The 22,402-nt window shown below is 44.5% G+C and overlaps 1 protein-coding gene across 1 annotated transcript in view; it reads right to left on the bottom strand.

Moving 5' to 3' along the window:
- LOC145349480 (claudin-10-like) overlaps positions 1-22,402 on the bottom strand; it is an 89,542-nt gene that overhangs the window by 5,103 nt on the left and 62,037 nt on the right. Inside the window, exon 6 of the mRNA XM_080198018.1 lies at positions 7,014-7,121. Within this exon, the coding sequence (XP_080054144.1) occupies positions 7,014-7,121 (108 nt within the window). The remainder of the gene's footprint in view (positions 1-7,013; positions 7,122-22,402) is intronic.

Below are 22,402 nucleotides of genomic sequence, written 5' to 3'. Positions count from 1 at the left end.
TAGTCACTCCTACCACTATGTCATGGATAGATGCATCACAGGAGGCATGGTGGCACAGTGATTAGCACTGCTGTCTCTCAACGCAAGGAACCTGAGTTCAATTCCTGCCTTGGGTGACTGTAGCTTGCATTGCATGGGCTTCCTCCGGATGCTCCAGTTTCCTCCCACAGTCCAAAGATGTGTAGATTAGGTGGATTGGCCATGCTAAATTGTCCTTCAGTGACAGTGAGACTAGCAAGGTAAATACATGAGGTTACGGGGATAGGGCCTGGGTAGGATTGGTGTAAAGCAGGTTTGGTGGGCCAAATGGCCTTTTCTGGAACCATAGGAATGCTATGATTCTGCAATCTGTGACAGGCAGATATGCGAGGATGAGGTCAAGTAAGATTTTTTCTCTTTGCGATTCCATCAACACCTGCTTGTCCTTTACGACTTGGTCAGCTTAGTCAGCAGAGATGCTACCAAGCTATTCTTTGTGATGTTAATTGAAGTCCTCCACACAGAGTGTGGCCATGCTCAGTGCTTCCTCAAAGTGGTGCTTGACCTGCCTTAAGTCAAAAATTGTCAATCTTATTTGCAAATTGCTCACAGGCTTGTCATTCCCCATCTTTGCAACCCTCCACTCCTCCCACACCTCCCAGCCTTGTAATTGAATCTTTTGAGAACGTCCTCTAAATTGACTCTATGCTCCCCAGGTGATGCCTCTGTTATTAAGACATTGTTCAGATACATGACCACTCTGGGGATCCCTGCAAGAGGCTTTGCATGGTGCACTGAAAGATAGAGCAAGCAGATGAAATGCTAAAGGATAGTCTCATGCATTGTAATGAGCTGTTATGCATACTAATTGTGACAAATTCCTTTGAATGTTCTTCCAGCTTAAGCTGTCGGTACATCTGACAGTTAAATCCATTTTCATGTACTTGGGGACTCCTGACAGTTTAGAAGAAAGATCTTTTATCCTAGCAATAAGATTTCTGTCTATTTGAGCAGCTCTGTTTACCATCAGCTTTTAATCACCACAAATCCTCACTGTAATTTCTAATTTAGCACGATACTATTGGTGTAGCCCACTCCAAGAACTGTAAGGTTTGATTATCCCTAGGTCTTCCAACCTCTTCAACCCAACCTCAGCTTTTCGATGTACTGCACGACTGATGTTTTGGATCACTGGGACTGTTTCTGGGGAAGATGGGATCTGTACAAATGAAACACCCTGCACCTGAACCACATTGGGACCAACATCCTTGTGGGTAGGTCTGCTGGTGCTGTTTGAGCTTAAACTAGTCTGGCAAGTGGACAGGGCACAGTACATGAGTAAAATAGAAACACATCATGGTATAGTAAAGGAAGCAGTCAGAGTGAATTCAGTTAAGTTGAGTGAAGAGTGTTAGGCAAGGCTGGGTGGTGTTTACTTCAATGCAAAGAGTGTAATAGGTAAGGCATGGAAATGTGATATTGTAGCCATCACAGAGACATGTTTGAGAGAAGGGCAGGACTGGTAATTCAATGTTCAGGGCATAGGATCTTTAGGTGAGACAGCAGAGAGTGTAAAAAGGGAGGTGGTGCAGCTCTATCAATTAAAATAAGGCAGGATCTGGCGAAAGTTGACTGGGAACAGCTCCTTGTAGGTAAATTTACAATGGAGCAGTTGGGAACATTCAAATAGGAACTGGGGAGAGTACAGATCCAACATGTATTCTATAGGGGGAAATGTAGGAGCAATGACTTCAGGGAACCCTGGCTGTCCAGGATAATTCAGAAATGGATGAGGAGGAGGAGAAAGGTTTTTAGCAAGTCCAAAGGAAGCAACTCAGCTGTGGCCTTAGAAGAATATAGGAAGTGCAAGAGGGAACTTAAGAAAGCAATTAGAAGAGAAAAAGAGCCGGGGATGGGGGGACGGTCATGAAAAGGGACCTGTGAACAAAATTAGAGAGAATCTGAAGATATTTTATAAATCCATCAAAGGGAAGAGGCTAACCAGGGAAAGAGTAGGGCCCATTGGAAACCAAGGGGGTAATTTGTGTGTTAAGCCACAGGACATTGGAAGGGTGTTAAATGAATACTTCTCATCAGGAAAAGGAGAACACAGGTATAGAATTCAGGAAAAGGGATTGTGAGGAACTTGCACAGTTTGATATAAGAATGAGGAGGTCTTGGGAGGATTTAACGGGCTTAAAAGTGGACAAGTCTCCAGGCCCGAATGAACACATAGTAAATACATGGGGTTTGCATTTGCCTTAGGGATGGTCTCCCCACAACGATAACACTCAAACTCTTGCGGCTGAGGATTTCTCTTCTTTCTCTGGAGCTCCACTGGGCCTTCACTACTGGTACTCTGAGCAGCCACTACTTCTCTCCCAATTTTGGTCACCTCACCCTTCATGCCTTTCTCTTGTGAGACCTCATAAAGGCCCTGTGGCCCATGGTCATTCACCCCTTAAATGGACCAAGCTACCACAGGCGGTTAAACTGGAATTTCACCACCTTTGGTCGCAACACAGGAAGATATTTTAAATTGTATGCTCCCTCATAAAACAACATGATAAATGGGCACAAAAATAAGCAAAATACTCATATGCTGGAATCTGAAACAAAAACAGAAATCTGGAAAAATGCAGCAGGTCTGGTAGCATCTGTAGGGAGAGAAATCAGAGTTAACACTGAGTCAGTCTGACTCTTTATTGGAACTAAAAGAAAGGGAGAAGTGTGTTGGATATTACACACAGTAAGAAGTCTCATAACACGAGGTTAAAGACCACCAGGTTTATTTGGTAGCACAAGCTTTTGGAGCATTGCTCCTTCTTCCGTTGAGTGAGTTGACAACTGAAAAATGAGGAACACTACAGTTGTAAACCTGACAGTTTCTCACAGATCAGACCAAAAAACACACCCGTCAATTCAATGGACTGATCAAGACCTTTGATCTGGACCTTAAGAGCACCCTCCATTGCTCTCACCCAACCTACTCCCTGCACTGGAGAGCTCTACAGCCTCCTGAAGATACACATGGCCAACGCACCTCACTGTCCCATCGTATCAGGCAATGGGACCCTGTATGAAAACCTCTCTGGCCACGTCAAGGGCATCCTGAAACCCATCATACAAAGGACCCCCAGCTTCTGTCACAACACTACAGACTTCCTATACAGAAACTCAGCACACACGGAGCAGTTGAACCAGGAGCACTCCTCGTCACAATGGATGTCTCGGCATTCTACACCAGCATCCCCCACGTATGCTGGTGTAGAATGCATACGTGGGGGATGCTGGTGTACTCAATGCCAACAACTGCCAATCTCCAGATGCAATTCTACAATTCATCCACTTCATCCTGGACCACAACGTCTTCACCTTCAACAACCAGTTCTTCATCCAGACTCACAGAACAGCCATGGGGACCAAATCTGCACTTCAATATGCCAACATCTTCATGCACAGGTTCGAACAAGACCTCTTCACTGCACAGGACCTTCAACCGATGCTATTCACTAGATACATTGATACATTTTTGTCCTTTGAACTCACAGCGAACAATCACTGAAACGTATGATGAATCAGTAAGTTCCATCCCGCCATCAGACTCACCGTGGATTACTCTCTGCAATCAATTGCATTCTTGGACACACACATAAGAAAGTAAGAACATAAGAAATAGGAGCAGGAGTAGGTCATCTAGCCCTTCGAGCCTGCCTCACCATTCAATAAGATCATGGCTGATCTGAAGTGGATCATTTCCACTTTCCCGCTTTCTCCCCATAACCCTTAATTCCCTCGTCTATCAAAAACCTATCTACCCGTGACTTAAATATATTCAGCGAGGTAGCCTCCACCACTTCAATGGGCAGAGAATTCCAGAGATTCACCACCCTTTGAGTGAAGAAGTTCCTCCTCAACTCTGATCTAAACTGCCCCACCCTTATCTTGAGGCTGTGCCCTCTAGTCCTGCTTTCCTTTCTAAGCAGGAAGAATCTCTCTACATCTACCCTATCCATCCCTTTCATTATCTTATATGTCTCTATAAGATCCCCCCTCATCCTTCTAAACTCGAACGAGTACAATCCAGTCTATTTAGTCTCTCTTCATAGTCCAACCCCCTCATCTCCGGTATCAGCCTAGTGAACCTCCTCTGCACTCCCTCCAAGGCCAATACATCCTTGCGCAAGTGCGGCGACCAAAACTACACACAGTACTCCAGCTGCGGCCTCACCAGTACCCTGTACAGTTGCATCAAGACCTCCCTGCTTTTATATTCTATCCCCCTCGCTATAAAGGCCAACATCCCATTCGCCTTCTTGATCACCTGCTGCACCTGCAGACTGGGTTTTTGCGACTCATGCACAAGGACCCCCAGGTCCCTCTGCACCGTAGCATGCTGCAGCTTTTCATCCTTTAAATAGTAATCCCTCCTCTATTATTTCTGCCAAAGTGGATAACCTCACACTTGCTAACATTGTACTCCATCTGCTAGGCCCTCGCCCACTCGCTTAGCCTATCCAGATCCCTCTGCAGACTTTCCACACCCTCCACGCAATTTGCTTTTCCACTCATCTTCGTGTCATCAGCAAATTTCATCACCCTACACTCAGTCCCCTCTTCCAGATCATCTATATAAATGGTAAATAGCTGAGGCCCCAGCACCGATCCCTGCGGCACTCCACTAGTCACCAACTGCCAATTAGAATAGCACCCATTGATACCAACTCTCTGCCTCTGATTAGACAACCAAACCTCTATCCACGCTAACACCTTACCCCAACTCGGTGCACCCTAATCTTCTGCAGCAACCTTTTATGAGGCACCTTATCAAACGCCTTTTGAAAATCTAAAAACACCACATCCACGAGTTCCCCTCTGTCTACCGCACTAGTAAGAAGTCTAACAGCACCAGGTTTTAGTCCAACCGATTTATTTGATAGTAAATAATTTGATAGTTGGACTAAAACCTGGTGTTGTCAGACTTTTTACTGTGTTTACCCCAGTCCAACGCCGGCATATCCACATCATACCGCACTAGTCACATCCTTATAGCAATCCAATAAATTTGTCAAACACGACTTCCCCTTAGCGAATCCGTGCTGCGTCTGCTCGATCAAACCATTCTTTTCTAGGTGCCTCGCTATTTCTTCTTTGATGACGGATTCAAACATTTTTCCAACTACAGACGTTAAACTAACCGACCTATAATTCCCTGCCTTTTGTGCGCTACCTTTTTTAAACAGCGGCGTGACATTAGCCGTTTTCCAATCTTCCAGCACTTCCCCGGAATCCAGCGAATTTTGGTAAATAATTACTAAGGCATCCACTATCACTTCTGCCATTTCTTTCAGAACCCTGGGATGCATTCCATCCAGTCCTGGGGACTTGTCCACCTTCAGTCCCATTAGTTTATCAAGCACTACCTCTCTAGTGACAGTAATCGCATTCAGGCCCTCAACTCCTACCATCCTTCTATCTTTAAGATCCGGCAAACTATTCGTGTCCTCCTCCGTGAAGACTAAGGCAAAAAACTTATTTAAAGCCTCAGCCATTTCCTCATCTCCCACCACTAAATCCCCCCTCTCATCCTCTAAGGGTCCAACATTCACTCTTCACTTCTCCATCAAGGACAGTCACCTCAGTACTTCACTGTACCGCAAGCCCACAGATAACCTCACAATGCTCCACTTGCCCAGCTTTCACCCTAAACATGTTAAAGAAACCATCCCCTATGGACAAGCCCTCCGTATACACAGGATGTACTCAGATGAGAAGGATCACAGCAGAAACCTACAGATGCTGAAAGATATCTCATAAGGACAGGATATGGCACTCGACTCATCGATTGACATTTCCAATGTGCCACAGCGAAAAACCGCACCAATTTCCTCAGAAGACAAACACGGGACATGACGAACAGGGTACCCTTCGTTGTCCAGTACTTCCCCGGAGTGGAGTAGCTACGACATTTTCTTCGAAGCCTTCAACATGTCATCGATGAAAATGGACATCTCGCCAAGCCCATCCCCACATCCCACTTCTTGCCTCCAGACAACTGCACAACCTCAAACAGCTTATTGTCCACAGCAAACTACCCAGTCTTTAGGAGAACAGTGACCACGACACCACACAACCCTGCCACAGCAACCTCTGCAAGACATGCTGGATCATTGACACGGATGCTATCATCTCACATGAGAACACCATCTTCCAGGTACATGACACATACTCTTGCGACTCGGCCAACATTGTCTACCTGATATGCTGCAGGAAAGAATGTCCCGTGGCATGGTACATTGGTGAGACCATGCAGACACTATGACAACAGATGAACGGACACCACTCGACAATCGCTAGACAGGAGTGTTCCCTTCCTGTCGGGGAACACTTCAGCAGTCACGGGCATTCAGCCTCGGATCTTCGGGTAAGTCTTCACACTATCTGTAATCCCCCACGACTTGCCTGGGTTTACAAAATCTCACTAACTGTCCTAGTTTGAGACAATTCACACCTCTTTAACCTGTGCTTAACCCTCTCTCCACTCACATTGTCTGTACCTGTAAAGACTTGATTATCTGTAAAGATTCGCATTCCAACCATTATTTTGTAAATTAAGTCTGCGTCTATGTATGCCCTGTTTGTGAATACAACTCTCGACTCACTGAAGAAGGAACAACGCTCCAAAAGTTCATGCTACCAATTAAACCTTTGAACTTTAACCTGGTATTGTGAGACTTCTTACTGTGCTTACCCCAGTCCAATGTCATCTCCACATCATGGATATTATACAGTCAGTAACCGATGGAGGAGAAAGGTCACTGTCTAAAGTTGTTGAATTCAATGTTGAGTCCTGAGGGCTGTAATGTGCTCTATCGGAAGATGAGATGCTGTCCCTCCAGCTTGATAAAGAAACAAATCCTCTGTAAGAATGCGTAAATTGCTTTGTGTATTATCGTATATTTATTGCCATAAAAGTAGGATTTTAAACACTTCTTCAATCGATATAGTATCTCAGTAAGCTTATTTGATCTTACCTTGGAGTATCTTTACCACTAGATAAGGAGAAACAAAGTATTGCACCTCCTAATATGGAAAGTGAAGATCCAGCCCAACCAATAAACAAAGCAGCTCCTAATTCATATCTACAGAAGAACATAAACATTTTTAATTTTTTCTCTTTGACAAGTGGACTTAATGTTTAAAAATTTGTAGCAATTTTGTTAAACTATGGGCTCACTGGCATGAATTAACACTTCAAGTATTCGGTTTTTGTGACAGGGACACACAAAACCAGGACCTTAAAAAGTTGCTGCCTTGAACTCTATCAATTGCTATAAATTCATACCTACACTGTTTGAAACCACAACTAAATGGGCATCATTTATGGCCAGTTTATAGCACACTTGCCTCTGAGACGGAAAGTTATATATTCAAGTCCCATTTCACAAGAATCAAGGCTGATACTTCAGTGCACTTTCGGAGTGCTGACTTTTGGGTGAGGTATTAAATAAACTGAGGTCAGCTCTGCTCTGTTCGGTGAATTAGCTGTTACGTGAATGCATTGTTTTGGAGAAGAGCTAGGAGTTATCCCTATTGTCCTGGCCATTATTTATCCCTCAATCGACATTAAAAAATAGATTGCTGTTTACAATTTTGCTGTTCATAAATCAGCTGCCACATTTCCAAATTACAACAGCCACCATCCTTCAAAAAATAATTCTTTAGCCGTAGAGCACTTTGGCGTGTCCAGTGGTTGGCAAAGGAGTTATATAAATGCAAGCCTTTATTTCCTGTATGTAAAAGTTTAACATATATAAATCAGCATAGATCCAAAACAACATGATGGAAGTGAAATTATGCAAAACCATACAAAAGCTACAAGGAGAGATGAAGAATGGCTTAAAATTACTACAATTAATCAGGTAATAGTCACAGATTTTATATAGATTAAACATTTATGATAAATGTCACAACTTGTTACTGTTCTAATTGAAGCAAAGGAGTAATGAAACAGTTGTTAAAAAATTAAGGATAGATTATACAAATACAAACATTGCTTAATTAAACTGTTAGCATTATTGAAAGACAAGAATACAGGGTTCATATTCCAGTTAGCAGACATTGAACTCCAACACTTCCATCTGGATCAGGACCCTATCATCAAACATTAGGCAGTTGATTCCAGGACCATCACTAACCGGATCTCCTCTGCAGGTCTGCCCTCCATGGCTTCCCACTTTATAGACCACAGCCCTGAAAAACCTGCTCTACCTCATTCACATCATCCGGTCTTTCACGGGGCTACCTCACTGAACATATTTCCTCCTATCTTGATATGGCACCTTTTCTCCACTTGTCCAGCCTTTCCCCATTACATCCATATCTCTTCTGATGCCTCATCATTTCAACAATTTCCAGTTCCTGGTTGACTATGGACTTCCAATTCCTCCAAACTTCTATCTCCTGCCAGGTCGGAAGCTCTCCATTTCATTCCTAAATAGAGCTTCAACTATTTTCCATCCAAAAACTTCTTTCTTTAGGATTAGGCCATTCAGCCCATCAAGTCTTTTCCACCATTCAATATGATTATGGCTGATCGTATACTTCAGCGTCCTTTATCCACATAACTCCAGAATCAGCTGTAAAGGAATAGTGCTTTTTTTGCACAAAATAAAGAAAGGCAAAATCACAAGCCTGTGTTGAAAATAAACAAGTCCCAACCGCAATAATACAATCATGGACCCACTCAGGGTTTGCTTTATACAGGACTCGGTATAATAGTTCCACCTACTGAGTTAATTACCAAGCCCTGTAGGGGTCATATTCAATGACCCCTACAGGGAGGTGATTCTCCATACAAGTCCTGTGGGTTATTACAACCCACACTCTGCCCATAACCCTTAATGTAATTAATCAGAAATCTGTTGATCTCTGTTTTAAACATACACAATTACTGAGCTTCCACAGTCCTCAGGGGTAGAGAATTCCATACATTCACAACCCTGTATGTAAAGAAATTTCTCCTCACCTTAGTCCTAAGTGACTCCTCCCTTATTTTGAAATTGTACCCCTGGTTGTAGACTCCCTAACCAAGGAAAACATCTTATCTGAATGTACCCTGTCTATTTTAAATATTTTGTAGGTTTCAATGAGATCATCTCTCCTTCTTCAATACTGTAGAGAATACTGACCCAGTTTTCCCAGTCTCTCTTATAAGACAGTCCCACTATCCCTGGAACATGTCTGGTGAACTTTCAGTACACTCCCTCTATGGCAGAAATGTCCTGAGGTGAGGGGACTAAAACAGCACATGCTACTCCAGATATATAACTGAAGCAAAACCCCACCAGTCATTTACTCAAATCCATTTCATTCCATTAGCCTTTCTGACAGCTTGCTGCACCTGCATATTAGAGTTCAGTTACTATACACATGAGTACCAATGTCCCTTTGTACATCCACACTTTCTAATTTCTTAGCATTTAGCAAATACTTAGCACCATCTGTTCCTTCTATCAAAGTGGATAACCTCACATTTTTCCCATGTTATATTCCATCTGCAATGTTTTTGCCCACTCAGTAAGCCTGTCTAAATTCTCCTGTAGCCACTTCATATCTTGCTCACAATTTGCATTTCTGCGTAGCTTTGTATCACCTCCTAACTTGGAAATATTACATTTGGGCCCCTTATCCAAATCATTGATATATATTGTGAGTAGCTGGAACCCAAGTACTGATCCTTGTGGTACCCCAATCATCACAGCCTGTCAATGCGAGAATGACCCATTTTCCTACTCTGTTTTGGCCTGTTAGCCAATCCTTAATCAATGATGGAATGTTGCCTCCTATCCTATGTACTTCTATTTTGCTAATCAAGCTCCTGTGGGAGACTTTATCAAATGCCTCCTGAATGTCCAAATATACTACGTCCATCAATGCTCCTTTATCAATTTTGTTAATAACATCTTCACAGAACTCCAACAAGTTTGACAAACATGATTACCCATTTGTAAATCTAGCTGACTATATCCAATCAGATCATGATTGTTAAATTTTTTTTATCACATCCTTTATAATAAAATATAGCATTTTCACTACTACGGTCAATGCAGGCTTGGAGGGCCAAAGGGCCTGTTCCACTACTGTAATTTTCTTTGTTCTATTCACGTCAGGTTAATAGGCATCTCTCCCTTTTTCAGTGGTAGCGTGAAGTTTGTAACCTTCCAAGGACAGCAGGGTGGTACAGTGGTTAACACTGCTGCCCTACAGCGCCAGGGACCTGCGTTTGATTCCAGCCTTGGGTCACTGCCTGTGCGAAGTCTACACGTTCTCCCAGTGTCTGTGTGGATTTCTTCCAAATGTTTGGAGTATTGTGTATAATTCTTCCAGAAGGATGTGGATGCTTTGGAGAGGTTCACCAGATTTTGCCTGGTGTGGAGGATATTAGCTATAAGGAGAGGTTGGATAAACTTAAGAACATAAGAAATAGGAGCAGGAGTAGGCCATCTAGCACTTCGAGCCTGCCCCGCCATTCAATAAGATCATGGCTGATCTGTCGTGGCTCAGTTCCACTTTCCCGCCCTCTCCCCATGACCCTTAATCCCCTCTCTTATCAAAAACCCATCAACCCGCGTCTTAAAAATATTTAGCGAGGCAGCCTCCACCACTTCGGGCAGAGAATTCCAGAGATTCACCACCCTTTGAGTGAAGAAGTTCCTCCTCAACTCCGTTCTAAACCGCCCCCCCTCTATCTTGAGGCTATGCCTCCTAGTCCTGTTATCCTTTCTGAGAGGGAAGAGTCTCTCCACCTCTATCCTATCCATCCCATTCATCATCTTATACGTCTCAATGAGATCTCCCCTCATTCTTCTAAACTCTAACGAGTACAAGCCTAGTTTATTCAGCCTCTCCTCATAGCTCAACCCCCTCAACTCCGGCATCAGCCTAGTAAACCTCTTCTGCACTCCCTCCAAGGCCAAAATATCCTTGCGTAAGTACGGCGCCCAAAACTGCACACAGTACTCCAGCTGCGGCCTCACCAATGCCCTATACAGCCGCAGCAAGACCTCCCTACTTTTATATTCAATCCCCCTCGCTATGAAGGCCAGCATCCCATTCGCCTTCCTGACCACCTGCTGCACCTGCAAGCTGTGTTTTTGCGACTCATGCACAAGGACCCCAAGGTCCCTCTGCACCGTCGCCTGCTGCAGTTTTTCGCCACGTAAGTGATAATCCTTCCTACCATTATTCCTACCAAAGTGGACCACCTCGCACTTGCCAACATTAAATTCCATTTGCCATTTCCTGGCCCATTCGCCCAGCCTATCTAGATCCTTCTGTAGACTCTCCACACCCTCCGCACAATTTGCCTTTCCTCCAATCTTGGTGTCATCAGCAAATTTCGACACCCTACACTCGGTTCCCTCCTCCAGATCATCTATATAAATGGTAAATAGCTGAGGCCCCAGCACCGACCCCTGAGGCACTTGAGGGGTGACCTGATAGCGGTCTACAAGATTATGACTGGCATGGACAGAGTGGATAGTCAGATGGTCTTTTCTAGGGTAGAAAAGTCAAGTACTAGGTTTAAGGTGCGTGGGGAAAAGTTTAGAGGAGATGTGCGAAGCAAGTTTTTTTTACAGAGAGGGTGGTGAATGTCTGAAACGCACTGCCTGGGGAGGTAATGGGAGTAGGTACGATAGCAGCATTTAAGGGGCAACTAGATGAATACACGAAGGGGATGGGAATGGAAGGATATGGATTCTATAAGTAAATACAGTTTAGTTTAGGCAGGCATCATGATCAGTGCAGGCTTGGAGGGCCGAAGGGCCTGCTCCTGTGCTGTACTTTTCTGTGTTTGCTCCAGTTTCCTCCCACAATCCGAAAAATGTACTGATTAGGTGCATTGGCCATGCTAAAATTCCTCCTCAATGTACCTGAACAGGCACTGGAGTGTGGCGACCAGGGCATTTTCACAGTAACTTCATTGCAGTTTTGCAGCATTAATGTAAGCCTACATGGAACCAAGAAGGTAAACAAGGGCAATACAGTTGATGTTGTCTACATGGACTTTAGCAAGGCCTTGACAAGGTGTCGCATAGTAGGTTGTTGCATTTGGTTGAATCTCACAGGATCCAGGGTGAAATAGCCAATTGGATACAAAATTGGCTGGATGACACAAGATTGAGGGTGGTTGTAGAGGGTTTCATAAAGTCCCTACAGTGCAGAAGGAGGCTATTCAGCACATCAAGTCTGCACTGATACTAATCCCACCCAGGCCCTATCCCCGCTTAGTTACCCTGCTAATCCCTCTAACCTATCTCATCCCAGAACACTAAGGGTTAATTTAGAATGTCCAGTCAACCTAACCAGCACATCTTTCGACTGTGGGAGGAAACCAGAGCACCCAGAGGAAACCCATGCAAACACGGGGAGAACGTGCAAACTCCACACAGATAGTGATCCAAGCTAGGAATCAAATGTGGGTCCCTGGAGCTATGAGGCAGCAATACTAATCACTGTGCCACCATACCACCCGCTGTTTTTCAAAGTGGAAACGTGTGACCAGCAGTGTGCCTCAGGGATCGGTGCTAGATCCACTGTTACTTGTCATTTATATTAATAATTTGATAAGAATTTAGGAGGCATGGTTAGTAAGTTTGCAGATGACACCAAGATTAGTGACATAGTGGGCAGTGAAGAAGATTATCTAGGATTGTAACGGCATCTTGATCAACTGGGCCAGTGAGTTGCTGAATGGTAGATTGAGTTTAATTTAGATAAATGCAAGGTGATGCAGGGCAGGACTTACTCAGTTATGGTAGAGTACTGAGGAGTTGTAGAACAAAGATATCCAGGGGTACAGGTTGATTGCTCCTTGAAAGTGGAGTCACAGGTGGACAGGGTGGTGAAAAAGGCATTGGGCATGCTTGGTTTCATTGGACAGAACACTGAATGCAGCAGTTGGGATTTCTTGTTAAAACTCTACAAGACATTAGTAAAGCAACACTTGGAATGCTGTGTACAGTGCTGGTCACCCTTTTATAGAAAGGATATTACTAAACTAGAAAGAGCGCAGAAAAGATTTGCTAGAATGCTACTGGGACTTGATGGTTTCAGTTATAAGGAGAGGCTGGATAAACTGGGACTTTTCTCCCTGAAGCGTAGGAAGCTGACAGGTAATCTTATAGAGGTGTGTAAAATAATATGCATAAAAGGGCATAGATGAAGTGGATAATCAATATCTTTTCCCAAAAGGTAAGGGAGTCTAAAACTATGGGCATAGGTTTAAGGTGAGAGGGGAGAGATACAAAAGGTTCCAGAGGGGCAATTTTTTCACACAGAGGGTGGTGAGTGTCTGGAACGAACTGCCAGAGGTAGTATTAGAGGCAGGTACAATTTAGTCTTTTAAAAAGCATTTGGACAGTTACACGGGTAAGATTTGTATAGAGGCATATGGGCCAAATGTGGGCAATTGGGACTAGCTTAATGGTAAAAACTGGGTGGCATGGATAAGTTAGGTTGAAGGGCCTGTTTTCATGCTATAAACCTCTATGATTTATGTCCATCATGGCCCTTTTTTGGGCTTCAACTTCTCTTCAACAGGGTGTAATCTGTCCTTGTGGACTCTATACACAAGGTACATTACTTTGTTTACCTGGGACACAAAAGTTTCCCTTTTCACCCTGACACCAGCCTTGGAGCCTAATGCTCTATCACCTGCCCAGACTTTGGCAAATCAGACCACAGGACTGGGCTCCTGCTCCTGGCTTACAAGCAAAAACTGAAGCGGGAAAATCCATCAAAGAAAGTTGTGCGATGTTGGTCTGAGGAATCGAATGATCTCCAATGGGACTGCTTAGAGTTAGTAGACTCATCAGTATTTTAAAAATCTGCAAGCAGCCTGAACGAGTACGCCACTACTGAATTCATTAATAAGTGTGTGCCAAAGAGACAAATTTGCGTGTTTCCCACACGGAAACCATGGCTGAACAGGGATACCCAGTGCTTGCTGAAGTCTAGGTCTGAGGTGTTCAAGTCAGGCGACCCGGACCTATACAAGAAAGCCAGATATGATCCAAGGAGATCTATCAAAGTTGCCAAAAGACAATACCAAACCAAGCTAGAATCCCAGGCTAGTCACATAGACCCCTGGCAACTAAGACATAACAGACTAGAAGATGAAGGCATGTAAAATCTCTAGCACCCCTCCCCAATGAGCCCAATGCATTCTATGCCTGTTTTGAGCAAGAGGTCAAGCGAGAGCATGCCCTCCAACCCAGAAGCCTTGGACGAACCTGTGTCTGAGGTCACCATTACAGGTGTCAGAACAGCCTTCTTGAAGGTCAACCCATGGAAAGTGACTGGTCTAGATGTGGTATCCAGATGAGCACTCAGATCCTGCACAGACCAGCTGGTGGTGATATTTGCAGACTCTCTTTACAGTAATCTGCGGTCACTAGTTGCTTCACAAAGATGACTGTCATCCTGGTACCAAAGAAAAGCCTAAAAACTGTCATCTGGTGGCTCTGACATTCATCATTATGAAATGCTTTGAAAGGATACTCATGGCTCAAATCATTTCGCCCTCCCAGATTGCCTGGATTCATACAGTTTATCTACCTCTACAACAGGTCCGCAGCAGACGTTATCTCCCTGGCCCTGCAATCAACCCTGTGATATCTAGATAATAAAGATACCTTTGTCAGACTGCTATTTATCAACTACAGCTCACTTCAACACCATTATTCCTATAAAACTCATTGCCAAACTCTGTGGCCTGGAGCTCAGCTCCTCCCTCTGTGACTGAATCCTGAACTTCCTAACACAGACTGCAATCAGTAATGACAGGTATCACCACCTCCACTATCATCCTTAACACCAGTGCCCCATAGAGCTGTGTCCTCAGTGCTTTACTATATTCCTTTAATACCTGTGACTGTGTGGCCAAATTCTCCTCCAACTCAATTTTTAAGCTTGCTCATGACACCACGATAGTGGGTCAGATCTCAAACAATTACAAGACAGAGTATAGGAAAGGGACAGAGAATCTGGTAGACTCTCCCTCAGTGTCAACAAAATGAAGGACAAAGAACAAAGAACAAAAACAGCCTGGGAAACAGGCCCTTTGGCCCAACGAGCCCGTGCCGCCATTTTAACATTACCAGTCCCCCTCCGCCCATCACCTTTATCTATGATTATGGCATTCCACATTGAGGGAAACTAATTTAGGGACAGGATTAAGGAGATAGTCATCGACTTCAGGAAGCATAGTGGAGGACATGCCCCTGTCTACATCAATGGGGTGAAGTAGAAATGGTTGCGAGCTTCAGATTTTCTAGGTGTCCAGATCACCAACAACCTGTCCTGGTGCTGGTGCTATCATTAAAGCCTTTCTTTCGTAGAAGACTAAGGAAATTTGGCATGTCCACTAAAGCTCTCACTAACATTTACAGATGCACCATAGAAAATATTTAGAGTTTGGTATGGCTCCTGCTCTGTCTAAGACTGCAAGAAACTACAAAGGGTCATGAATGAAGCCCAGTTCATCACTCAAACCAGCCTCTCGCCCACTGACATGTCTACAACTTCCCACTGCCTCAAAAAAACAGCCAACATAATTAAGAGTCCCACACACCCTGGACATACTCTCTTCCACCTTCTCCCATCAGGAAGAAGATTCAAAAGTCTGAGGGCATGTACCACCTGACTCAAGAACAGCTTCTTCCCTATTGCCATCAGACTTTTGAATGGACCTATCTCACATTAAGTTGATCTTTCTCTACACCCTAGCTATGACTGCTATGACATTCTCATGGGCGTTAACAGCAGTAAACTGATGTTAGGTACAGAACTTTCCCTCCATTCCTGATTAATTCAGTCAATGGAAAGTTCTGTACCTAAAAAGCAATGACCCTCTAACCTAAACCAATCCCTTTCCATCCATAAACCTATCCACGGATCTCTTAAACGCCCCCAAACTAAGCGCATCTACAACTGCAGCAGGCAGGGCATTCCAATCCCTCACCACCCTCTGGGTAAAGAACCTACCTCTGACATCCGTCCTATATCTACCACCCCTTAATTTAAAGCCATGCCCCCTCGTGCTAGCTTTCTCCATCCGAGGAAAAAGGCTATCACTGTCCACGTTATCTAAACCTCTAATCATCTTATATGTTTCAATAAGGTCCCCTCTTAGCTGCCTTCTTTCTAACAAAAACAACCCCAAATCCCTCAGTCTCTCCTCATAGGACCTTCCCTCCATACCAGGCAACATCCTGGTAAACCTCCTCTGCACCCTCTCCAATGCCTCCACATCCTTCCTATAATGTGGGGACCAGAACTGCACACAATACTCCAAGTGCGGACGCACCAGAGTTTTGTACAGTTGCAACATGACGCTGCGACTCCTAAATTCAATCCCCCTACCAATAAACGCCAAGACACCGTATGCCTTCTTAACTACCTTATCTACTTGATTCCCAACTTTCAGGGATCTATGTACACATACACCTAGATCCCTCTGTTCATCAACACTATTCAGAGTCCTACCGTTAGCCCTATACTCTACACATCTGTTATTCCTGCCAAAGTGAATTACCTCACACTCTTCCGCATTAAACTCCATCTGCCACCTCTTGGCCCAGCTCTGCAACTTAGAACGGCACCTTCCTGGCTCGCTAATGTCTCCCATCCCACCAGGAGAGATTACCATTGGCGGGGATTAAAGCTGGTCCCCAGGATTAAAGGGGGTCAGATGTGATCACCCTGCTAGTGGGGACAGAGGCCATTGAGGACCCCCAGGAAGTTGGGGGGGTGCCCTTTGAACAGTGCCAACCTGGCATCCTAGCACTTCTCAAGAGGCACTGGGCTGATTGGTGGTGGCAAGGGGTTGGTGCGGAAAGACCCACTGCATCAGTGGGGTTGGGGGAGGGGGGGAAATCGGGGCTGGAAAAGGGGTGGAATTAGGGCTGTACATGGGGTGGGTGGGGGGAGGGGGAGGGGACTGTCACTGAGGCTGCCAATTGGGGGGATGGGAGGGTTCCTGGGAAGCAAATGGAGGGCCAACAATCAAGTGGCCAATGCCACTGCCACATTTGTTAGGGACTCTATGATGCACCAAGTCCTAGAGATCCATTCCACTCAGCTCGCCTAAAAACAGGTCAGAAAAGCTTTCATATTCCTCCCCGAAGGACACTTCATTTTTTTCGGAAGAATTGCCCCTGTGGTCTCACCAGTAACTTCCACAGTTGCAGCAAGACTTCCCTATTCTTATACTCCAAAATCCTTGAAATAAGGGCCAACGTTCCATTAACCTTCCTAATCAACTGCTGCACATTTGTGCTAACTTAACTGTATTTTATGTAAAAGTAGCCCCAAGGCACTGTGTTGCAGCTTTCTGCAGTTTTTCTCCATTGAAATAATATTCTATCCTTTTGTACTCCCTTCCAAGATAAACAACTTCACACTCTCCCACATTATATTCTATTTGCTATTTTTTTGCCTAGTTACTTAAAATCTCAATATCTCTTTGTAAACTGTTTACCTCCCTCTTGCAACTTGCCTATCCATTGTTTTAGTATCATCTGGCTATTGTACATTCACATCCTCCCTTCAAGTCATTAATATACATTGTAAACAGTTGCAGTCCCCGCACTGAACCCCACTCTAGTCACCAACCTGAAAAAGTACCCCTCATTCCACTCGCTGTTTTCTGCCCATTTGCCAACTCTCTATCCATGCCAAAATACCATCTCCAACACCATGGACCCTTATCTTATGACTTAAACTTTTGTGAGATACCAGGAAGAATGCCTTCTGAAAGTCCAAAAATAACACATCTACCAGTTCCCCTCTATCCTCTCTGGTTGAGATTTCCTCTAAGAATTAGTCAGACATGTTTTCCCTTTCATGAAACCATGCTGATTTTGCTTGATTAGATTATGATTTTCTAAATGTACTGCTATTACTTCCTTAATAACTGATTCCAACATTTTACCAACAATAGATGTTACGCTAATCTGCCTATCGTTAACTATGTTTTGCTTCCCTCACTTTTTGAATAGTGGTGTCACATTGTCAGTTTTCTAATCCTCTGGCACTTCTCCAGAATCCAAGGAATTTTGGAAAATTACATGCAAAATGCATCCACTACATTTGTAGCTACTTTTAAGTTCCTAGAATGTAAGCCATCAGGGCCAGAGGACTTTTCTGCCTTCAGCTCCATTAATTTGTCTAATACTATTTCTCTAGTGACGGTGATGGTACTTTATTCCTCCCACCGTAAAGACTGGGCAAAATATTTGTTTAACTATTTGCCATTTCCTTGTTCCCCATAACTAGCTCCCAGATTCATTTTCTAAAGGGCCTATATTTGATTGCTTTCTTTCATTTAGGTATTTAAAGAATCTCTTACAGCCTGATTTTACTATCAAGTTGCACCCATTTTCGGGCGTGAAAGCTTGGTAGAGTCAGGCATGAGGCGAATAGCATGATCCGTGCCTGCCCTTGCACCAGTCTTCCCTTTACCAAGAACCAAAAATGGACATGCCCCTCTACCACGGCTACGTTCGCGGCTGGGTGTCCCTGGAGAGGGACATATATCTACTGCTGAGGCCTTCCGTGCCCGTTGGGCACCGCAGGGGCTGAGGTGCCTTATAGACCCCGATAATCACATTTTGATTTGACATGTCTTAAGTTTCCTTTGTATCTTTTTTTCTGTTTGGGCCGTTCCCCCTCCTTTTGGGGAGCTGCCCCCTTTTTCTTTGTCCGAACGTAATTTAAGTTTGTTAACTTGGTTTGACCTGAAAGACCACCAAAAATGGACACGACGGCCATTTAAATGTATTTGCATGCATTTAAATTGACCTGATGGGCTGCACGTCCAACTTTACCATGACAGTGTTCGCCAATCCGGAATCAGCGCGAAACAGACATCCTCCATAAAAGTCTGATTTGGGCACTCCATCAGTGAGGGATAGCGAGGATAACTATCTCATCTGACGAAGGGGCAGAGCCCCGAAAGCTAGTGGCGTTTGCTACCAAATAAACCTGATGGACTTTAACCTGGTGTTGTGAGAGTTCTTACTGTGTTTATCCCAGTCCAATGCCAGCATCTCCACATCATGACTACCAGAAAGTGACCCAGAAACCTCCCCACTAACTGGATCCACCGACTTGTCAGTATCTGGGGTGGTGATTTGAGGTGGAAGCTGATGCCAAGATGGTGTCACCCTCAGAAGTCCCTTCATTCATATCCTCTGACAACACATCTGAGCTGCCCTGAACAGGGTGGGTGGGAACTGCAGAGGGGCTTGTAGTCCAGAAAGCCCTGGGGCGTCCAGTTCTGCCCCTGCAACACAGGACACAAGATTAATTGCAAAGGAGGGAGAAGAATCTGGGATGCAAAACATGTGATTCACATTTCTCCTTTGTGCATAGAACAAAGCCAAAGAAAATTACATCACAGAACAGGCCCTTTGACCCTTCAAGCCTGTAGCGACCAGGCTGCCCATCTGATTGCAATCCCCTAACCTTCTGGGGACCATATGCCTCTATTCCCATCCCATTCACATAGCTGGAAAGATGCCCCTTAAAGGTCACTATCGTATCTGCCTCTCTGACATCCCCCAGCAGTGAGGTCCAGGCACCCACTATCCTCTCTGTGCAAATAAATATGCCTCGTACATCTCCTTTAAACCTTGCCCCTCACACTCAAAACTCGTGTCCCTGAGAAGTTGCCTCAAAGTGAGTGGAGGAATGACAGGTGCTCACATCTCAATGGCAGTCTGATCATACTGTTGCTGACAGCCCGCATCTCACCTTACCTTGAGAGCTCCAGTGGCCGTTCCTCAAATAGGGAGAGGAACCCAGAGGTCTGGCTCACCAACCTCTGCCTTAGCCCTCTCGTGGGGTTATGTTCAGTCTTCTCCTATGGTGACAGAAGGAACCAGGAAAGAAATGATGGTGTGACTACTGCAGAATATCAGGTGGTGGTTCTTACAGGCCAAGCGCAGTTGGGCTCTTGGGGGGCATAGGAAGGTGGTTCTTGGGAGTCAGGAGCCAGAAGCATGCAGGGTGCTGGGGATGGGAGGATCTGGAGGAAGATGCAAGTTGGAGTCTACCCTTGTTGCCCAGATGACTTCTTGCAGCATTGCTTCCTGGTTCAGTGGGAGGGGCGGGTGGGGGAGTGGTGGGCAGGGCCACTGACCAAGGTGGTGACTGCCTCCCAGGCCACATTGCTGTCAGAATCCCTAGGTCTGCATCTTCCTAGCGGGAAAGAGAGTTCCTGCCTCGCCTCTGCTCATCCAGTAGTCAGCCCGGGTCACCCTCAAAAAAATCACAGGGCTGGTTGTGCACACATGGTCCTGTACTACCTCCCTGTCCATTCTTGAATTTTTAATGTGGCTGCCCCTCACTAGGGCAAATCAGCTGCAGGCAGTTTGACAGAGCATTCCAGCAAGTTACATGCAGTTTGCTTGTTAGCATTGAGTGGAAGGCAAGTAAGCACTTGCAGGTGTGCTGATTAACAGGGGGGAGAAAGAGGGAGATGTCACACAGCCATTGGAGCCCGGAGGAGATGGGAGCCTAATGCGGGAAGGTCCAGGGCGAGGGCAAGGGCGAGGCTAAGGGTAATCTCACTCTGCTTGAGATTGGTGGGGGGGGTCCACTGCCACTCTGCCTGAGATCAGTGGGGGGAAGGGGTCCACGATCAGTCTGGGTGGTGGACGTAGGGAGATAAGGCAACTAGTAACATTATGGGGAGTGGGGCAATGTCTGTGGGGACCAGGGGAAGTGTAATCTGGCCCGGGAGGGATGTGGTATGGGCACGCTAATCTGTCATTTTTTTCTGTGCGTATGCAATTGGAGGTGCCGATCGGAGCTGCAGGGTTTTGGGTGAGTTAAGCCCCGCTCACAGGCTTGTGCAGCACGGTTCAGACTAGCTGCTATTTCTGCAGGCACAGTGCATGCAGGCACACCTGAGAATGGGTCTAAAAGTCAGATCTGAAACTCTCCCAGTTTCAAGTCTGCCCAGCATTTAGAATCAAAATGGTAAAATAGGGTCCTTTGTCAGTTTACTTGCTTACTTGTCATTCCTTACTCGTTATTTTCTTGCTCTTTATTATCTTTTAGTCCTCCTTAGCTAGGTTGTGAATTTATCCCACTCTTCAGGGCTATTACTTTTGCCTCTTCATATGCTTTTTCTTTAAATTTAATACTCTCATTAACTTCCTTAGTTAGCCACGGTTAGTTTATCTCTCTCTTAGAATCTTCCTCCTTATTGGGATATATTTTTACTGAGTGTCATGAAATAACTTCTTAAATGGCTGCCACTGCTTATTTGCTGTCTTTCCTGATAATCTATCCATCCAACTAGCTAACTCTATCCTCATTTCAAAGTATTTCCCTCTATTTAAGTTAAACACAGTTTTTTCCAACCAAGCTTCTTTCTCTCAAACTGAATATTAAATTTTATCATGTTATGATCATTACTTCCTAGGGGATCTTTTACTCTGAAGTCACTTATTAAACCTGCCTCATTACCAATGACCAGATTCAAGATAACCTTTCCCTGGTTGGCTCCATAAAAAATTGCTCTAAGACACCATCTCTAATGCATTCTATGAATTTGTTGTCATAGCTACCCTTTCTAACTTGATTAACCCAGTCAACATGAAGATTAAACCATCCATAATTATTGCCCTATTCATTACATACTTTCATTATTTACTGATTTACCCTTTTCTACAGCATGGTTGCCGTTTGAAGATCTATACACTACTACTACCAATGTCTTCTTTCCCTTGTTTTTTTACATCCACCCGAAATGACTCTACATCATCCGAGTCTAGATGGTCTGTCACTACTGACCCAGTTTCATCTCTTATTAACAGTACCCCCACTACCTTTTTCCTCCTCCCTTCCCAAAAGGTCAAATATCACTGGATATTAAGTTCCCAGTTTTGATCTTTGTTTAACCATATCTTGGTAATGTTATGAGATCATATCTATCTCGATTTGTGGCATCAGTTCGTCTACCTTATCCTGAATGCTTTGTGCATTAAGATACAAAGGCTTTAAACATATCTTTTTGCCATTTTTAATCATCCTAACTTTCCTTTGTACTGTGCCCCTATTTGTCTCTCACTCTTGAATTTTTTGTCTACAGTTTTTGTATCCTGCTCAGAGTTCAGGATGGTTAGGTGCCTGGTTGCCCTTGTTGACCTTCCATTTTTCTTGCTGGTACCAAAGTGAAGAAAGGAGAAATTAATTATTGACACATCAGGTTCCTTAATTAAAGCAAGATCTCATTGTGTGTTTGAGCTGACAAGCTGTTGAGCTCTGAGGTCTGCTCCTCTTACCAGCTTCGGATGCTAATGTCTTACCCTGGAAGAGCACACAGATCATTCACCTACTTATGGCA

Source organism: Carcharhinus amblyrhynchos, chromosome 10, assembly GCF_965287045.1.
Source record: "Carcharhinus amblyrhynchos chromosome 10, sCarAmb.v2.hapA, whole genome shotgun sequence".
NCBI classification, from domain to species: Eukaryota; Metazoa; Chordata; class Chondrichthyes; order Carcharhiniformes; family Carcharhinidae; genus Carcharhinus; species Carcharhinus amblyrhynchos.
The sequence above is the reverse complement of the archived record's forward strand: the minus strand, read 5'-3'. Positions and strand labels throughout refer to the sequence as shown.